The 20,075-nt window shown below is 40.8% G+C and overlaps 1 protein-coding gene across 1 annotated transcript; it reads right to left on the minus strand.

Moving 5' to 3' along the window:
* Window positions 1–11,988: 11,988 nt before the first annotated feature.
* On the minus strand, window positions 11,989–18,227 carry LOC128707226 (protein gooseberry). The gene is made up of 3 exons (XM_053802175.1): window positions 18,173–18,227; window positions 12,282–13,572; window positions 11,989–12,145 (listed from the first exon to the last, which is right to left on the minus strand). Exons 1-3 carry the CDS (start codon window positions 18,225–18,227, stop codon window positions 11,989–11,991), a joined length of 1,503 nt encoding a protein of 500 aa, XP_053658150.1.
* Window positions 18,228–20,075: the final 1,848 nt, after the last annotated feature.

A 20,075-nucleotide genomic window follows, 5' to 3' on the forward strand; every position in this document is an offset into this window, starting at 1 on the left:
AGGAAGGAGAGTACATATTGAATGGGAGGGAATGGAGCGGACCACAAATAAGTGTGCATGCCAGAAGTGACATGTGTAAATAAAAACCATGCGACGTGTGTGACAACATGTTTAAATTATCGGAAAATTTGCCCTGATCTGTCGGTTACCCTGTCTTCGCGGCTATTTAGTCCTACAATAAACGTTTTGCATTTTTACGAGGTGTAAAGAATGGCCCACTTAAGACGAGGAAACATTTCCCGTTAGTACTACTTGTTTCATTCGTTGCTTAATTTGCGGGCAAAACAGAAGGCGCCAGAGGTCTGGTTCAGATAACAAAATTTTCGACCATATTCAATAATGAACTTTTTTGAGAACGCACTGTTTATGATATAAACTGTGAGTTGATTGATTGGTAAATAACAAATACGTGCAATTTCAAATGCAAATTTACAAATGGATGTTGTATTGGGGGCATGTCCTATCAACCATAAAATTGAAGATGTAGAGTTGTAGAGTATGTAGAGTTGATTAGATGTAGATGATTTCTTATGTTTTTTTTTATCAATTTCAGTAAGAATTGGTATAAGAATGGATCAAATACGAAAATTATTCATCTGTAGAACAAAACAATTTGCCTCGTAAATATTCCATTCCAATTCCCACGCGATTTTCATCGTTGGACTTTTGTCCAGCACTATTAATGCTCCTTCCCTTCTTGCACGCATTTCTCCATATGCTCCTTCCCGTTCCCTGCTTGTTTGAACTCCTTTGTATTTTCCAGCCAGGCTCACGCGTTATGGCCAGAATGATCCTTTCCTTAGAACGCAAGTTGCATTTAACAACTCTCAGCATCTGTTTGACTATCATGACTATCATACCCGTTATCAATTTTTCGTACCCATCTTCGTGATATCTCTTCCTTATCCTTCCCTTAACTTTAGTTATTAAGTCACATTGTTTAGCCTCTAAGGCGGTCTAATGTTTTTTTTAATAAATAAATAAATAATGTTTTTTTAATAAATAAATAAATATAATAATGGGTGAATTTAGGGGCGGCCCGGTGGCATGATGGTAGCGGCGACGATCTTCACACGAACGGCCCGGACCAAAATCCCATCCGGGCCAATCCCCCGTAGCAAGGACTGACTATCCGGCTACGTGGTAAAATAAGTCGATACGGCCAGGCCGTTCTAAACAAAAGAAAAAAAAATGGGTGAATTTAGAAACATTGTCGCCTTTTAAACGTAAATTTAAAGGTTCTTGGAAGGTTGATTGTTTATCGACATGAAATGAAAGAATGGGACATTCAAAGTTGTATTACGTTATTTTATAATGTATGAGACCAGTCGACTTGACTTTCTGAAACTATAGTCAAACATCACAAACTATTTTTTGTTACACTTCAAGCTTAGTATTTTTGGAATTTCATTGTCCTTCATATGGTCGTAGCGGGATACGTTATCCTACTCTGTCCAAATTTTCTTGAACATGTTCAAATTTCAACAACTAGAGCATCATCGATTCGTTTTACTCGCGTTTTACTTTGCGTATCTTTTCGTTTGTATAGAAAATTCGTATGGTAGTAAAATTCGATATGATGAACAAAATGTCAATCCGGCCCGAATAGTCTAGAATACGACCCTAAATTGTAATACTAAAATCTATTGGAATCTTAGCCTGACATTTTGAAATTCAAATGATAAAGTTGATAATTATTTTATGTCATATGTAAATCGTTCATTGTTGTTCGATTTCTCTCTTAAATGATTTATTGAAATTTGTTACAAATAAGGCATTACATGCTTCATAAACTCTATTAAATCCTCAATTGGTTATTATTATATATTTATTTATTTATTCATCAGATGTTTCGAATCCATTCGGACCTTACAATCGCTAAAAACCGAATCGTTTGCTTTTTTAATACAAGTTATATACATCAAAGTTGAAACAACTGTGTAGGTCTGCAATTTTTAAATCGTCCTAGTTTTTTTTTTAATAATTAAAAAGTCTTTACATAACGCTATATGAACGATATATCACATAAACAGATAATAATAATTTAAATATTTTTTAATTTAATATAATATTTTAAATATATTTTGATTAACAACAGAAAATACTTTTTAAATTAAGTTTATGGGAACTGTGCATCCTTCGAATAAGGTTGTTTTTTTCTATAAAATAATATCTACGAGAAACATTAGTATCAATTAGCTTCATTTCTGGTTGAGGGTTCTATAAGCATAGTAATTAATTATCACCAGAAGTATGCGATAGTCTAACGTAACGGTTGGGAAACGTGCACTGGATCGGGTTATTTATTGTGGTTTTGCAATAATTCGTAAGCATTTCGGTAAATATTTCTGTAACATGACTAATGAAGTGCGATTGTAAGAAAATAAAACAAACACACGCGAAAATACAGAGCTTTTCATCGATTTTTGCCAGCAGTTCCCTTGGTTATGGTGTTTATGTGTTTTTTTTGCACAAACAACAAAGAACCATGACAAAGTACCGCTCAAATTAATTCATACTCATGTTTCACAGAAACGCTACCGAACGCATGGTCCCGTTTTGCGTACGAAATGAGCTATGACAAAATAATTAATTATCGCTTTGGTCCGTTTTGTCGTCGGGCAACATAACGCGCCTCCTGCGATCGGCAGGGTGTGGGCTGACCGACTATTGGTCCGAAACGTACCCTGACAGCATCAGTTTGACTGAGCGCAATGTGAAGAACACCGACGGCGTTTTACGATAACTTCCTAGCAAGAGAAATGACCTGAAAATCCCAAACGAGTAGAAGAGAATGCTCATACGTTTGGGATGAGAACGCAATTTCGGAAAAGTATAAAGGAACGCAATAAATAAAGTGACGACAGGTTAGAAACTACTGGCCCAACTGCGTTACGGCTGGAAGTGACAAAAGGACTTGTTCTGCTATCAGCATAGCTTCGGGATCAACTGCAGCTCAACGATGATGCATGGATGCAACTGCGTACGCCATAGGACAGAAGTCGTGTTTTTGGTTTGCCACACACATAGTTGAGCGACCCAACATCTTGCAGGGACCAGTGCAACCAACCTGTTTCAACCTGTGCTGTCTTACACAGTCCGCATTTCAGCAAAGAGATCTTATGGGTCTTATTCAAATGATTTGGTGCTAATCCACATTATTTGGTTTATTTATTGTCATTCTATATATCGTATTACAAATGTCTAACCGCTACGTTTGGCACTTGGTTTTAGTTCAACCTACGACTGCCATTTATGCACGACGAAAAGTCAAACGAAACTATAAGGGCATATTGAAGGTACACAATATTAGCTATTAGCTTTTCATCACGAAACGACCTCTCGTATCTAAAAATGGTTGGAATTGTGAGTTCCCATTGCACAGATCATATGCCGCTGCTTTCCACCGTGGCATTAATACTATCACACTATCACCATGCTTTAGGACTCGAGCAAATGTCTTAATGATAGGTCTGCTGGAAGGTCTGAATCGGTCAGTGTGGGTTGCAGGCAAGAATGCTCATATTTCCATTTAGAGTGAACGCGTTTTTCCACCCAAAGCTGTATGATTTTAAATTGTTAGAACACATCAACATTATACGAATGATTGAGCTGAAGGATACGATAGTCCATGGTGGAGGACAGGGGACATACCCAGTGCCAGACGATTCATATCTTGATATTATTGTTTTTCTTGTTTTGGTTTGTTATAACCTCTCTGTTTGATTGTGCTGGTCCAATTTCTTTCACTCTAAATCAAGCAAGCTTTACGTGCTTTGGGTCGAGCGAATTCGGTGTAGACATGGGCCGCCGAACGGCAATGTCGGCACCAATGCAGTACGTCCTGCAACACACGATTGCGGTTGTGGCTGAGGATGCGGCTGCGAAGATAACTAAAGGGCCCGAATACCTTAATTTGATTACATACTGCAACACTTTATGGCATGTAATTTGCTCACGTTCATGCATCTCTGCGCTCCTGCGACGGTTCACCTTCGACAGCGCGTCACTCAACGCGGGAAGAAATATCGCGGCCGAGTCCGTTGCGAAGAGGTGGGCTTTTTCTTTTTTCCCACTGACACTGCGAACGGCGGTATGCTTTGGTCTGCGTATGATCTCACACCACAGTCAAGCACAGTCAACTGATCAACCTCCCGAAAGGGCGTCCGCCACCCAAAGGGTGCGTTCAAATTTATCCACCCGATTGTGCTCGATCGAGGCGTGTGTGTTATCGCGATCATCGCATCACCGGCGCACGAAGCGACGGATAAAGTGATAAAGTTATACGGATGAATTGACGGTTGTTTTTGCCTGTGCCCGGTTTCTTGCGTTGGATCCAATCGATTGGAGTGCGATGCGGCTACTCGACAAGATTTTCTACGCTTCTTAGCAGTTGTTGATTGAAGACAGTAAACCATAGTATCGGAGCCAGATAATTTGGTTGTCAACACTGATAAACTAAATGCCTATTGTAAGGAAGCGTCGAATCGTATGCATTTGCTAATGAGAGGGTCTTCGATCCTTAACAGCTTGTAAAAAGAAATCACTTCCAAATTGATCTCACTGACAGTACTTTATAAAACTATCAGAATTAAAAAAATTAAAAAACTATTAAAATTGTTTTACTAGAATAAAATAAATCAATCTGAAAATTAGTGAATCATCAAATCATGTTAGCTCTACGTATTCAGCCTCCATTATCTTTTGATGTTCTGCATCAACACATTGTTGTTCAATGATTGCTTTTTTCTCTGAAATGTTCGAGTATGAAAATTAATCACAAGTTGCTAAAAAGTTTCCCACACAATCACCAAAAGGCTTTGATGTCGCCAGCAGCATCAACAGACGGTTCGGAAGTTTGGAAGGAAACAATTTAGCAGTCAATAATCAAATCTTGAATCACTCAACAAACGCTCGATCAAGCGAAGGGATGTATTGTGCTCGGTTAAAAAAGAGAGCCGGAGGTGTTGAGTACTGTCTGTAGTTGTCGTTCGTTCATTATTGGCCTGCGGTTGGTCCATCTGCCAACCACACCAGTAAACACACACCTCGCACCCTGGCTGTCGCGGAAAAAATATTTGATAGACGATGGACGCAACTCGTAGACATCTCGGGGCCATTTGAACAAATGATTCAAATCATCAAAAGAAAAAAAAAGAATCAGAAGACAGAATCAAACTTCCACCCCATAGGCAATTGAATGGTAAACGTACACGGAAAGATTCTCAGCGTTCAAAAAGTAAAGCTTGATGGTGGTATAATTAGTTCAACACTCGTCTGGCTCTGAGTCCAGCTCGGGCGGATAGCGTCATTCCATTTTGGTGTAGTTGCTTTTGAACTGTTGAAGCAAGCATCACATCGTATCAATCATCATTTACATCCGATTCGATGTTCATCATAATTCGGATATGGCTTCGGTGGAGGCTTTATTTGAGTACACTTGTGGTTTTAGACATTTGATGTAATTGAAATGTCGATGTGTTTCGTTCCACTTTTACGTGAAATTAGGACATAAGAGCTAATTTAAACGGCCATTCTAAACTGTGGTGGTCCCCGGCCCGATGGTCTTTGGGGCAAAATTTAAATCACGTGTGTTAATAGTTCCTTGGGGCATGGAAATGTATTAAATTCCTTCACACATTGTTGCGTTGGAATTGTATGAAACTGATTGGTCGTGTCTTTACATTGTAACTGACATTTTTATAAGTATTTCCGATAGGCCAACGATTGGGTGTGTTTGTTTTATAAGAGCATGTTTACTATTTTATTGTATCATTGAATCACCGAATAATGGAAATTAATATTAAAATTTATATTGCATGTTTGATCTTGCCTTCTTACAACAAATTGATTATTCCAGTTAGTCACTCCAAAGGCAATTTCTAATGTGATATGTTTAAAATTCCACAAATTTCAATGTTCCCTTTTAAGGGGAGTAGTACAGGCAGCATGTTCAAAAAAAGTAATAGAACATTATTTAAATTCCTAATTGTAGCAAATGTTAAAAAAAAATTGCAAGTTTATCATAAATCAAAAATTATATAAATCACGAAAAAAAGTATTAGGTTTTACTTATTCATATCATTAAATTTTGGTAATCCGATGGATAACGACAAATCAATCTTGGAAATCGCAAGCTTTTTTACATCAACCCTAAGACTGTCCTGATTTAGCGTCGAATTTTGTATTTTCCAATATCGTTGAAATTCAATGCTGTATGAGTATATTTTAAAAGAAAAGCACATACGAGAAAATTTTTCATTTTTATAACTCTAAAAACGATCCTATTGTTCGATCTTCTGAGGGTGCAATCCCTCGTAATAAATAACACAACATTGGCGACACATTTTCTTTTTCGTCAAAAAAATCGATTCAAAAGGCGAAAAGGCAACTTTAAGTCACAATTAAAGGACCACATCTACATTTCATAAATAACCGTTTACGTTTATTGCTTTACGATGCTATTATTCAATGAAAATGTCGACGATCGCTATTTCGAAGAATAGACTTATGCACAATTGATTTTCAAAAAATGATTACAATAGCTTTAACGTTCACATGTTTACGTTGCTAAGCAACATACCACGAATGTCGATCCCATTTCAGAATGAACTTGTTAACATTGTACGCCATGCATTAGCATGGTTTTTGTTGTTGATACTATATGGAGTCTATTGTTTAGTTATACAGAATATGCAGCCACAATCTAGAAGGATAATATTACTTGAACTAGATTCATGCATACTTTTCCTGGGTTGATTAATTATTAGCCTCTTCAATGTCATTATTAAATTTCCTCTCCTTCCTTCAATGTCCTTTTTGATTTTGTCTTTGCTGATTTTGTTTCCTTGTCATTTTTAGCAACTCCGTTTTATTGACAGTGACGTACATATTTATACGACATACTTAGTGATATAACAAGAGACCGATTTACTTTATTTGCATGATATCATGTTTTGCTAGGTTGACTGTATTGAGTTTTTAAAAGAGCAATTCGTCTGGATGTGCTGCATATTCAGTGCGCCAGTCTACAGGCTTGCACTAATTAATATTCGAATGAATTAATTCAACGCGTTAGCTTACATCTGTATGACCAGCAAGCATGAGTGATCAGTGATCGTTTCAGCTAGTGTAAGTGCAATTTTTTGGGCCACCCTGAAGCAATTTCGGACAAACGGCGATGAATTAAGATTGACGAAGACGAATGGACGGTCTAGATCAATCGCCATTCAGCATCTGTCGGACGAAAATGATTGGGATCTCGATCACACCAATAATGGTAACCCATTTAAGGTCGAAAGTCAATGCTTTGCACTGTTTTCATCTGGCTTTTCTTAACTTCAATAAAAACTTTTCAATTCCGCTTATGGAACTCCTTTTACGTTGGATTGAACTCGAAATGTCAAATGTTGATGTATTGGTGTTATGATTCCAACCGACGTTATACAGCAAGTTATTAGGCAATTTAGAATATGATTAATGGTAACTAAATATGTTGATAACGGATGACGCATTCGCGTCACAAAAAAATTGCTGCAGAGTTGAGTTTTTGACTCTAGTGCACTGAAATTGTAATTGACATGAGACGTGTTAAAGGTAACAGATATCCTTTTTTTAAATTTTTAGAATTTTTCTTCATGGCTGCATAGCACAAATAATGCTTATCTTTAAAATATAATGGTTTAACTAACTGACACTTATAACTTTTAAAGGTTTAACTAACAGTGCATCATATCAACAGAACAATTCAAACTACAGTCATTGTAGTTTCATCAGAACTTTGACAGAAACACGGTTTTATAACCCATCATCGTGTCAATAAACAGACACTCTAGCAGCAAAGTTAAATGGCTTCTACTTTCAATTGGGTTAGAATCACTCGATACAATGATTATATTAAGGATGATGAAAACCGTGTTATTGACGATGCCCACAACAGGTATCATTATAGGTAGTCCATTCTCAGTTTAACCCACCTTTAGCCCAAGCCGCTTCCGCAGAATAAAATACAGAAAGAAGAGAGAAATAAAATGCAGCAAAGTATCACATAACAGACTGTCCGTGTCTGATTATCGTATCTTTGTGTGCTATCGCTCTTGGTCAGAAGCACCAGGTGCAGCAATTTAGCCACACCTTTGGTTTAAAACTCTCGTAAGAAAAGATTCGCTTGGTAACGTTGTTCCATATGTCTGAGAGCATCTCTTTTCATGGGTGATCATTTTATGCAACTAAACTCACCCTTATCTTCCAGTTTCTAAGATAGCACAGCAATGTCTAGACATGAAAAACATTCTTTTACCGCTAGAGCGCTATCAGAATATGCCGAACTTTAATGAGAAATCCAACATCAGAATTTATTACTGATTGCCGGTTGTTCTAGTACAGCCCAAACTAATCGCCCAAAGAATATTGTAACCCAGGATGTCACAGCTGCCAGTAATAATTTACTTACGTGAGGCCGATCTTCACGTGGAACAACAATGTTTCCAGATCCTTTGGTGGACTGGGTGGCGGACTCTAAAAGATAATTGAATTGCAACAATGGCAGATTACGTTTGCAAAATGGTAGACTCAATAGGATGAGCTTCAGATGGTAGTTCTCATGTGGTGAATTGTAATTCAAGTGGCCGTTTTCCATTTAAAATCCAATTCCCTTCCGGCCGACGACACCATTGTGTTTAAGAGCGTGTATGTCTATTTCTATGCAAAGAGTTTCTTGTAAAAGAAACCAGCAAGCTTAAAATCCTTTCTCAGCCTTCCGTCCTTCCCTGCGATTTTCTGCCACTGGAACGTTTGCACTTTTTATTGGTCAAACTTGAGTGAAGGTATATTACCGAATTTGCTGATCCGTTTAATTCTTACGGGGTAATCTACGAAATAGAATGCGCATTTCGCCCATCCGTGCAAGTGTTATGTGAAGGTGTTGGTTTCGCTTAATTTGCAAGGATGTAAAGAAGGCACATATGCATAGTTGGAAGCACATATAACTCACATGCCCTCTCATATATGCTGCGAAACAATGTCAATCGTTGGACGACATGAACCGAGCAGCTAAAGCAGCTTAACAAAATCTAATACCCTCACTTTCAGGATAGGACATCAGCACAAAGGGAACGAATGGTGCCCTTGTTCTATATTGTACTATGTTCACAAAAAGGTCAGTGGAGTGGCTTAGCCCAGTTTTGTGAGAATCTGCTTGGAAGCAGTATGATGCGCTATTCGCAAACATTCACAGACAAGGAAAAGATGTGAATGCTCTTGTTCAAAATTGCAATTAACTATGACTAAGATGCACTTGATCCTCAAAGACGATGCAAAGTGAAATGGAAACATTTTTGAAAATGTTGTACCATTTAATCATTCTTTGCTATTTGAGGACAAAAGTAATGATTGTCATTAAAAAAAAGCATTGTAAAGAAGTGCGCAAATGTTCTATACCGAGGGTCAATGTATTGCTTGCGAACAGGTTTTTCATCGTGAGGCACTGCTCTCCTGAAACTGTGATCATTGCCATTAACAAACGAATAGTTCCGTAGATAAGTTTGCAGATGGAAAGACAAGAATTATAATGGAAAAAGTCCTTTATAAGTGTTTTTTATTTTTTTTTATTTGTTTTTTTCCATACAACATCTTGGTACATCGGTGTGAAATCCCGTGAAACCATGTCCTTCGCTACTATTCTAAAAACCGTCCAAACTACTTCATTCTAGTGTGCTCATCCAACACGCTAGCAAACCAGTAAACTGTCCCTCGCCAATGGGAGGTCATCACTGAAGGAGTCAAGGAAAACAATCGCTTGAATGAAAAGCAAACGAAACTGCTTCCGGCATGGAATGCAGCAACAAAAATTATCCATGAAACCAAAAAATTCATTAATTTCCACAATGTCTGTTCCTTTCGATGCTGTGAAAGCGGTAAAGTGTACGACAAAAGCGCTCGAAAAGCTTCTCTCTCACTCCTGCTTCCATTGCTCATCACATTATCATGGCAGGCACGTTATCTTTGCCACTCACGGAGCTACGAAACGTTAGCGGTGCTAGCTGTGTTATTGCAGGGATTCGTAGTCCAAGGTCCTAGAATTTTTAGCCTTCCATTCCCGCTGGGTTCCCTCATGATGTCAATGAGTACAAAGCTAGAAGCTGTAAGCTACGGGCCCTCCGAGTGAGTGTTGAAATGTGAACAATCCATCCGCACAGTGTGCGTCTTGTCATCATCAGATCCCATAACGTGTGTCCTGCTAGTTCTAAATTGCCACCCGAGGCGATGGCAAATAATTAAGGCTTTAGTGATGGTTCAAGGCTTACGAGCTTGTGCAGAGGTTGGTGCTATCATGACCCACGCATACACACACACACACCCACACATACACAAACGCAGAGGCACGACCGAAGAATGGTAATGAGCCTTAAGCAGTACCAACATGTTTGGGACAGAAGGAGCATTGCTTGGAATTTGTCCCGGAATGTCCTTTTTCCGTTCGTTCGCTGCAAGCCACTTGGAAGCGTATGAGCTTGAGCAAGTTCGAGCAATGGCAAGGATGCCCCGTTTGTTAAAAGGAAAATCGCCCAGCACAGGATGAGGACTCCATACTGCTTAAGTTGTTTTATTGGGTTCTTACCCCAGAATGGTGCTACGAGTATTCATTGAACTTTATTTCCTAGTCAGTTTCTTGGAGGTATGCATTGGCTTGGAAACGCAACTGAGGAAAAATCTCATTTGACTCCTAATTTCTTCCTGCCTCGTTCCCTTCTATCACAAAGGACGGCCTAGGCATCAAGCGGCGATAACAAGGTTGAATAAACAGTTTACAACCGACCCATCCATGGTCCGCCATAAACATGTCTGGACGATGCTCGTGTAGCCTTCGTGTGTCGAACACCGTTCCGGGATGATTGGCCATAAATATTTAGCATTTTTGTGACTTTTTTTTTCTTCACGCTGAACATTTCCAATACGCAGCACGGCAGCAGTTCATCAGCACGTCAAATGGTGGGATGGTACATTATAGATAGTTCACAATGTAATATGATCGGGACGGTAACAAAGCTTCAGTTCCATCTCTCACACATTCTTGTACATCGGTGTTACATCGCTCGGTGTTCGTACGTGTCAGATGCTATTACATGCATTCGTGGTCGAGAGTTATCAAGCCTGATTTATTGTGTCGCATTGATGGATGGTTCTATGCCAGCACGTAAAGATCATTTTTGAGGGAAATCACAAACCAGGATTTCATGTGAAATCTACAAACCACCACATGTTTCACACATAAATCGATGGTATGCGGTGATAATATTTGTTTTTTCGTAAAGGAGGTGACTAAATTTATTAGGTTTCAGATTTAATGTAAAATGAAATATTGATTTGTTATTTGTACTAGATTGACAACTCTTATGTCAACAAATTTGTCTCTTTGTGTTGTGATTGGTGATATTTATCAGCACAAAAAATCAAAACGGGTTTTTAGAATGTTTAACATAAATTGATCTGAATTTATTCTTTATAAAGTCAATGTCTTAACTGTAGTCAGTACAATCTTCGGGTATTAATTTAATTATAAATTATACTTCTATCACCTAAATAAATGTACAAGAATTTTAGTATTGAGTGTACAGAGCGCATAGTATACTGATATACAAATAACACTTTCCAATCGCTACAATAAACATTAGTTTTCGAAAGAGTGTTGCAAAAAGTTGAAATTTTCGATGAAGGATATGTGAAAGAATTAATTCTAACTTAATCAAAAAAATATATCATAAGTGGTAACATTGTAAAAATAGTTTATTACAACGGTAAGCGAAATGATAAATTATTCAGATTGATATTTCTACGTGAAATCATCTATCAATCCTGTTGATATTATGTGGTCTAAAAAAGGCTCCAGTGCATGTGTTGTTACACACTCTCTAATTCCGATGTCTGAACTGACTCCTGACTCTCTGAAGGTTTTACCGAACACTATAAACCATTACACCCAGCATAGTTCTAACAGTGCAGTCGACTCATTTCTAGTCCTCCTAGCTGCCCGAAGTAGGGATAGCCAGACTTAGCCTCGGCCGCTACCGCTGCAGCTGCCGCCGCCGACGAGTAGTGTGGGTGGCTGTGTGCATGATGGTGGCTCATGTTGTTGGAGAAAAATGAGCTAAACGTAGGGAAGAAACAGGAAAAGAGATAAAAGCTGATTAATTGCAGTCCACTTGCACGGGGAAGAATGTGAAGTTTAAAAAAACCACCGGAAGGTAAAGCCATCCCACCAAAAGGCCATAAAGTCAACCTACCTATAAGCGTCCCACTCGCTGGCGGAGGATTTGTGCGAAACGCTGCCAGAACGTTGCCACTGCGTGTTGGTATCAATGTTGGCGGTGGTTGTGGCGGGTGAGTAGACTGTTGCGTACGATTGAGCGGCACTAATTTGACCGGCATGGTGATGGGTGGCGTGGGCGTGATGTGGATGCAACTGGACATGTTGCGGGTTGCTGTCCAACATGGAGAAGTAGTTGTATCCGGTCGACTGTGTGCCATTACCGGCTACGGTGATTCCACTAGTTGCGGAAGTGTGTGGAATGGGTGACGCAGAGGTGGAGTGAGCTCCGGCATGCGACACCGGTGGGCTGATGGAGCTAGGCGGACTCATCGAAGCCGGAGGGCTCATGGTAGCTGAGGTGGGATGGATCATTGTTTGGGCCAGCGGGTTGTAGGACGATTGTGACGATGCATGGATTGAAGCAGCTTGGTTCGGTGACGATGAGTAGCACTGCGACCAGGCGCCTGCCCCCATTGGTGAACCCGACCCAGTTCCGGATGACGCAGTAACAGCAGCCACGGCAGCGGCCTGTTGCTCGAATTGCGAAGGATACTGAGAGGCACCGAAAGCCACCATTTGCTGGGAGCTCATGTGCTTGCGTAGGCGGGCACGTCTATTAGAGAACCACACCTGCACCCGTGCCTCGGTCAATTTAGTCTTCTGGGCGAGTTCTTCACGCGTATACACGTCCGGGTACTGAGTACGGCTGAAGGCAATTTCTAATGCTTCCAGCTGTTCGCCGTTGAAGGTTGTCCTGGATCGGCGTTGTTTGCGCTTCAGCGTAATTCCGGGTTCAGATTCGGTTTCGCTGTCCTCATCACACGAGGAACCTCCCAGGATGCCATTGATCGAATGATTGCCATGCATATCCACATCGTCGCGGCGACCACCTCGTAGCAGGCGACTGATGGAACTGACGGACGGAGCGGAAGTTTTGTCGCACAGTCCATCCTTAATCAATTTATCACGAATTTCCCAACTGAATATGCCGGGATTCGCCTTGCGCAGTTCCTCGATACGAGCTTCAATTTCCGGAGTTGACACGCGTGGTTTAGAACCGCCGATTACTCCTGGGCGGATGGAACCCGTTTCCTGGTATCGGTTCAGAATTTTCGACACGCAACCGTGCGATACTCGTAACTGTCGCGAAATAACACAGGGTCGTACTCCCGAGGCCGCCATTTCCACGATGCGAAGTCTGATGTGATTCGGCAAAGGTCGTCCGTTGATAAATACTCCACCTAGCTGGTTCACACGTCCCTGGCCTGTGGCAAGTTAGAAATGAGAAAAATCGGCAAAAGAAAACGGATCGTTAAAGCTATTGTCGATGTAGCCAGTAGAAACGGAAAGTTAGAAGAAGTTTGAAAAGGTAGTCTAGAATGTCTGCCACAAAGCATACGATACAAATGGGTCGTGTCATGTTCGTCGACACATTGTCACACAGCACACCCAGGACCACACTCAGCGAACCGATTTTTCTGCTCCTAAGTCCTATAGGATAACCCTCAGCTCATGATCAAAGCGATCGTACGAAAGACCGCCGCAGTGAAATGGTGTTGAACAAGGACGGCTCGTGTTTCGGGTGCAGCAAGGCGCTAGCATGGTGTCACATTGTTCGGTCACATTAGTGGCCCTTTTCTTCTTAGATCGCTTACCGCCTTCATCGTCTGTAACGACTTCCTTAGGTGTTTGATTGAGTAGTTCCCAACCCGGTTGCCGGATTATAAACATTTCAGGTGTGTCGCGAACAGTGATTGGGTGAGAACTTTAGATCAATTAAAACAACTTCCGCTGCCTTCGGGGCGATCCAGACACGTTCGACAGGAATGCTTCCGGTGTAAGAGTAGTAAACGATTTTATCATACACCCGTTGAAACCATTGCAAGCCCAATGCACAAGAATGACGGTTGGTTGGAAATTCAAAAACCAATTGCTTTTTCTTTTCTCTCTCCCTTCACGTGTTTGACTTTAATCAAATCAATCATGTCGATGAAAAGTTAAATGATATGCTTTCGCCTTCGTGCTTTGTTTTCTTCCGTTCTGTAACCGGTTTACTGGAGTTTGCATCACTGGCTCGAACAAAATCTGTTGCCTGATGGGCTCGCTTTCCGCAGAATGCTTAATAGTGGCTTCAATTAGGCGTAAATTGCAATAAATTAATATACACACGCAACTTAACAACAGCTCTTTTTTAACACTACAGCTACAGCCAAAAAATCACACCAACAGGATCATTAGACTACTGTTTCTTTTGGATTTCCCCATCAGTTCCTGGAGGTTAAAAAAAGGAAACAACAAAAATGTTTGGGTTGAAAGAAATCCCCAAGCACTCTGTACCTTGATACCTTTCCATGGGTTACGCTTATTAGAGCACCAGCTTTGTGTGGGGAACTGTCCATTTATCATTCCTACTGTAAAGCGCACCAGCGGAAAAGGTTGAACATTCTGATGTTACCATTTGTTAACACCAATTCTTTCCCCCTTTCGGTGGCTGATCAACGAATTCATAAAATCTAAACGTCCGCTGGCTTTCCAGTCCATCTAAACGCAAACGTGAAACAGAAGCAAATTTGTACTAGCCTAATTTGAATTTAATGGTCTTTCTGGTATCATCGCAAACGTTTTTCCTAATTTTGTGGAAAGATGTAACTGATAAACACTTTCGCTACGGTGGTTGATAAAATTAATTGTACTGGAAAGCGCTCTAACAATACAAACAGAAGCCATTTCATGTTTCATAGTGAATTAAACTACTGTCTAGCTCTTGCATATCATACATGCACTTTCCGCACTCTGTACACCTTTGGGCGATGCGAGTTATACATGTTGGACGCGTAAAGAAAAATCATGAAGCTAATGATGTTTGTATCGATGCTTCTGAACGTGTTCCTCCAAATTATAGATACAGCACATCCACATAAACATACGATTGAGTGAAAGGAAAGAGCTATCGATCGGCACCCATCATGCATCGATCAATCAGTAACTCAATTACAGGTTTCGTGATATAACGTAATTACACACCTCGGCAGTTGCGATCGCGTTGTTTGATTTCCAATTCGCTGAGGACCCTCAAAAGAGGTGAATAAGATAAGTCGTTTTGTTGTTACCTGAATATGCAGTGTTGCTACTACTCGGCCTTGCTCTAACTTTATACACCCAACGTTAACTCTGCAAATCGGGACGATACACAATTACTCAATCATTTAAAGTTCGACTTTACTGAAGCTGTCACACTAGAATGCACCGAATAATGTCATTCGTGCAACTGACTAATATTGTTCCATCAGCATTTCATAAATTTCGTCATTGTTGTAAACCACAACGATAAACTACCACTGTTCCGTGCTCATTTCTCACGATGATCTTCTGAATGTTCCCCAAGGAGCCGGCGTTGAAAAGATAAATTAGTTGAATGATCATCCGTTTCGGAACATTGGCGCATGCAGGTTTCGATTTCTTGCTTGCAGAGCCGGCCTACCAGACAGCCAAGTGCTGGCCGGTGTAGTTTCATTAAACACTGCGCGCAGTGCGCGAGCATCCAATGTAATGGATGGATGCGATGAAAAATAGCTACCAAACCATCTGCAAGCGAAGAAGCGATATCCAAATTTGATCAATTGATTAAAATGTATCGCTCGACCCCAGAGGGGATTTGTTGCACAACCCAAAAACGCCTTTTCTGCTGATCTGAAAGCACCGACACGAGGTCTCATAACTGCAAGAAGTGGATGCGACGATGAAGCTTTTGCTGTTTGCCCTCCTTTATCATCTATCGTTCCATCGCCCACAGTGCTTTATCATATAAATTGATCATTTAGTTTATAAATATATTAAACATCCATATAAATTATTGCATTAGTGTAAGCATTCCTTTCTCTTGCTTTCCTGTAGTTCTTTCCTGTACTGACTATCTCTATCGCATGCTGCCGTTAGTGTGAAACTTCGCGTAGGAATTCCAGCGGCGAGAGGACCGATGTGAGCATCAATAAATTCCTGACGATTTATTTCACGCGTACGTGTGGCATATGGAAAGATGACGCATTGCGGGCAGAACGGAAAAACGTGTTGAAAGCAGGTTTCGCCAATTGAGGCTGATACACTGGCCAAGATACTGGGTGCGTATCGTGGGTTAGGCTTTTGAAGCCGAGAGGGTTTGATCACGACCGAAATAACAACGGTGCGCGTTGCTATTCGTGTTCTTGCGATCAACGATCTGCTTTTGGCTGATCTCGAGCCTTTTTTGTTTTGCTCTCCCAAGGGACCGTGGGTTATGTAGTTACTTCCCCACCCTCACCCAACTCCCCTTTTCTTGCAAGGAAGAAAGTAATAAAATATTCCGGAGCACCCATTACATTATCATTATGAAGGACTGAGGGTTCCCTTCGAAAGCCGCTCCAGGTTCAGCTTCAGCCGAACATCTAGCTCACCTTTAAGGTCGCTCAAAGCTGACTGTACGAATGCCGATGAACAACACCGTCTGAGCGTTGGGCAGACCACTGCCCGTGAACCGTATGGCCATCGCCGGGTGGAATGTGACGCGCTAGCTTCTTAAGCTGTTGTTGTGTTGTTGAGAAACAGGAATTACAAAAATAACATCAAAGCCAGCATGCCGCCCGTGTCTCGCGGCGGGATCGGAAGGCGTTTGGGAGCTTGAAAAGCAACGCCAAAACGAACACCGAAGATCATCATGATCATCAGCATCATCAACGCTGTCGTCAGCGGGAGCGTCTTCGTTCGGTCCTGTGTTCGCAAAAGCACCAAACTCAGGCGTAAAGTACTTTTGCATAAACCATAGTAAGACTTACGTTCCCGCGTTATGACGCGCCATACTGTCTGTCGAATTTTACGATCGATGTGCTCCGCTGCAGAGTCCAACTTGAAAACAACAATGACAGCCTGAAGCTTGAAGCTTGAAGTTTAAGCGTGGTCAGTTGGGATTCCATTCTCTCTCATGCTTTCCAGCCAATTTCCCCGACGGCGAGTTGACCGTGGTCATTCCATTCAGGAAATCCTGATCTCTAAGTAACCATTCTGACACTCATTTGGTGGTGGTTATCTTCACCAACTCCACGGTCGTACAACGGACGATCGAGAAAGATGAAAATTTCGTTTTTGTTTAGGCAAGTTCTGTTCTTAATTTGAATTTCTTTAAAACCCTCATAATCGCCGTTCTACTTGCCGGTCGCTTTAACAGGAAAATCCCTTTTCAAAGCTAATTGAATGGAACGTGTGGGCTTGATCTTTCGGGTTTATTACGTAGCATGAGAAGCGCACAATAACCAACAATAAAATATTTACAACCATTAATCTTGTAAACGTCAGAAGCAGCATGTGGGAGAAATGATCTACCACGATGGTTCAGGTAGATCTTTGAGAATGGGATCGAAGGAACATATGAACTAGTTTACCTCACAAAACAAAGTGGAAGGCAAAAATACTGTTCACTTTAATATCGAAATGAAAGTGCGATGATTCCATGACGTAACGATTTGTAGTTATTTCGTTTGAACCATCTATTGCTACCGGTTCATTTGATATCTTCCGAAATATTCGGATCTAGGTAAAAATGTCCAATTTCTTTTTGTTTCCGAGCAACACCAGTTACACCTCCATAGATCAATACATGTGCTACGCAGCTGTTGTGTGTGATCCTAATTATGTTTAGCTATCGATTTCAGTTTCACACCGTTATCCGAAGATGTAATGAATGATTTATGATCTTGATCACACCCCAGAATAAAGTTCCAATCGAACGAAGCATATGCTGTTATGCTATTAATCCTAAATTAAACGAACTGTTCCAACTTCTTCGAACTATTTACTCACTCCTTTACCGTCGGCTAAGCGAGACTCGGAACTTACCTTGGAAGGGGTATCCGCTGAAGATGGGAGACATATTTAAGCTAGCAACAGCCATCGATAATTTTCCTCTTGGAAACAATCCAAAATCACGTTTTCAACGTTCACACCACTGAACCCTAGAAGTTTCTTTTGCAATCGTCAGAATATTTCCTTCCTGAACTAGTGTCTACAGACAGAAACAGATCTGAGAGACGAAGTTGGAACTCGATCAAACATACAAACACTGTTATTCGTTATCGTCACGATTGCAACTAGGCACGAACCCAAAACTAGCCACGAAACTACAGCGTTGGTCACTTTTTGTTTGGTGATAACACTTTACACGATCGCCGATCAGTTCGGAAGCAAACTTCGGTGTTTGGAAGATCTCTCCCAAGATGCTGCTCGCAAGGATGTTGGCACTCTATTAACTTAAAACCCAGTCCGGTGAACAGGTTTGACTGCCAGTTCGTCGAGCCGTACTTTTGTGTTTGTGCTGTGCATCATCCTTCTTCTATCTATTTCGCTTCGTTCCACTTCGTATGCCATCCCTTACTCTTCGTGCATCTCGCTTCCACACGCATCGAAGGTGGCTTCGATGCCGCGCCCACTTTTTCTCGAATCATTTTACGCATGCTGATTCGACTTTACATGGTGCAACATCAGCAGCTATGCAGCGCATGGATATTGCCCACCAACACCGTCGATCCCACCAAGATCGCACACCCGAAGGAAATAAATGTCAACTTAACTTTTCTTTACCGGCTGAAGGTAATGACAAATGTGCCAACCATTTGTTCTGTTGGTCGGCTATTATCAGCGCCAGAAGATTATGAGACAGTTAGAATGAAACAAGCGGCGACGAACAATGAAGTCAAACGAACCGCGCCGCTCGAAAAGTCGTTTGAAGTTCCGGTATAGTGGTACGGTGTTAACATGAGCAATGAATTAGTGGGTGTGTGACTTATTAAGATCAATTAATTATGATATTGATTTTTTTAAATATTATAATTAAACATATGTTTCTCTAATCCTAAGAGAACATGATTTTAAATAATGTCAACAATGTTTTCATATTATATTTTGATTACCCGCGTATCAATGAAACTTTATCGTCAGGACAGAGCAGTTCCGAATAGATTCGATTCCAAGCCTTCCAGTATGTTGGATTACACACCGTACTATAGTACCATGGGACCACCCCAATGAATTGCACAAGTGTATCCAGTCTGTACAGCAGATCTTGAGTAGGTCGGTAAGTTTGCATCTTCCCACGAGTTTCTTCACATCGGTATTACTAACAGGAAGTATCAGGATAATTGAGCGAACCGAAGCGTCTTTCATTCATAACCTGTCCGTATGTTGACGGAAAGATAGAGATTCATCAAGCTTCTAAAGCACGATTCAACTTTTTCACTAATCCGTCTCAATGGCGATTGTACAAAGCATACACACAAACATACGCTTTTGAAAACTCGAAGGAAAAACAGCAACTGGGAAATTACTGGAACCGATCGCATTTTAATACCGGATCCGACAGGTCGCCACTCCTATTGCCGGTGGTTACCGTCTACCTTGTGGTAAGTTGTTTTATTTGACCGCAATTCAATTATTTTTTCCACATACCATAATCTTCCGTGCGTCTTCCAAAAAATCGTACCACAATTTGGTTCCATTTTAGATGCGGTGTAATTTTCATTAACAGATAAGCATTCCACAAGCTGTAAGACGTTTTTATGCCGATGAAGTAGAAATATGTGCGTTTGATTGGATAAAGTAGTTTTTCTAAATGTTGATCCGAGCGCCCAGGACGGTTTGATGTTTAAACGTCCGCTGATGCATAATTGGGTGCTGGTGCTTGTACGTATTTCCGACAAAAGCGATCAATCAGCTCAATCAGAGCAGAAGCTTTAGGTATCTTCCT

This window comes from Anopheles marshallii, chromosome 2, assembly GCF_943734725.1.
Source record: "Anopheles marshallii chromosome 2, idAnoMarsDA_429_01, whole genome shotgun sequence".
Taxonomy (NCBI): domain Eukaryota; kingdom Metazoa; phylum Arthropoda; class Insecta; order Diptera; family Culicidae; genus Anopheles; species Anopheles marshallii.

Coding starts and splice junctions, on each gene's coding strand:
- LOC128707226 (XM_053802175.1), bottom strand. CDS start 18,227: ATGGCTGTTGCTAGCTTAAATATGTCTCCCATCTTCAGCGGATACCCC. Junction 13,573..18,172: donor CAGCGGATACCCCTTCCAAG/GTAAGTTCCGAG, acceptor AACTTGCCACAG/GCCAGGGACGTGTGAACCAG. Junction 12,146..12,281: donor AGCGAGTGGGACGCTTATAG/GTAGGTTGACTT, acceptor CCCTACGTTTAG/CTCATTTTTCTCCAACAACA.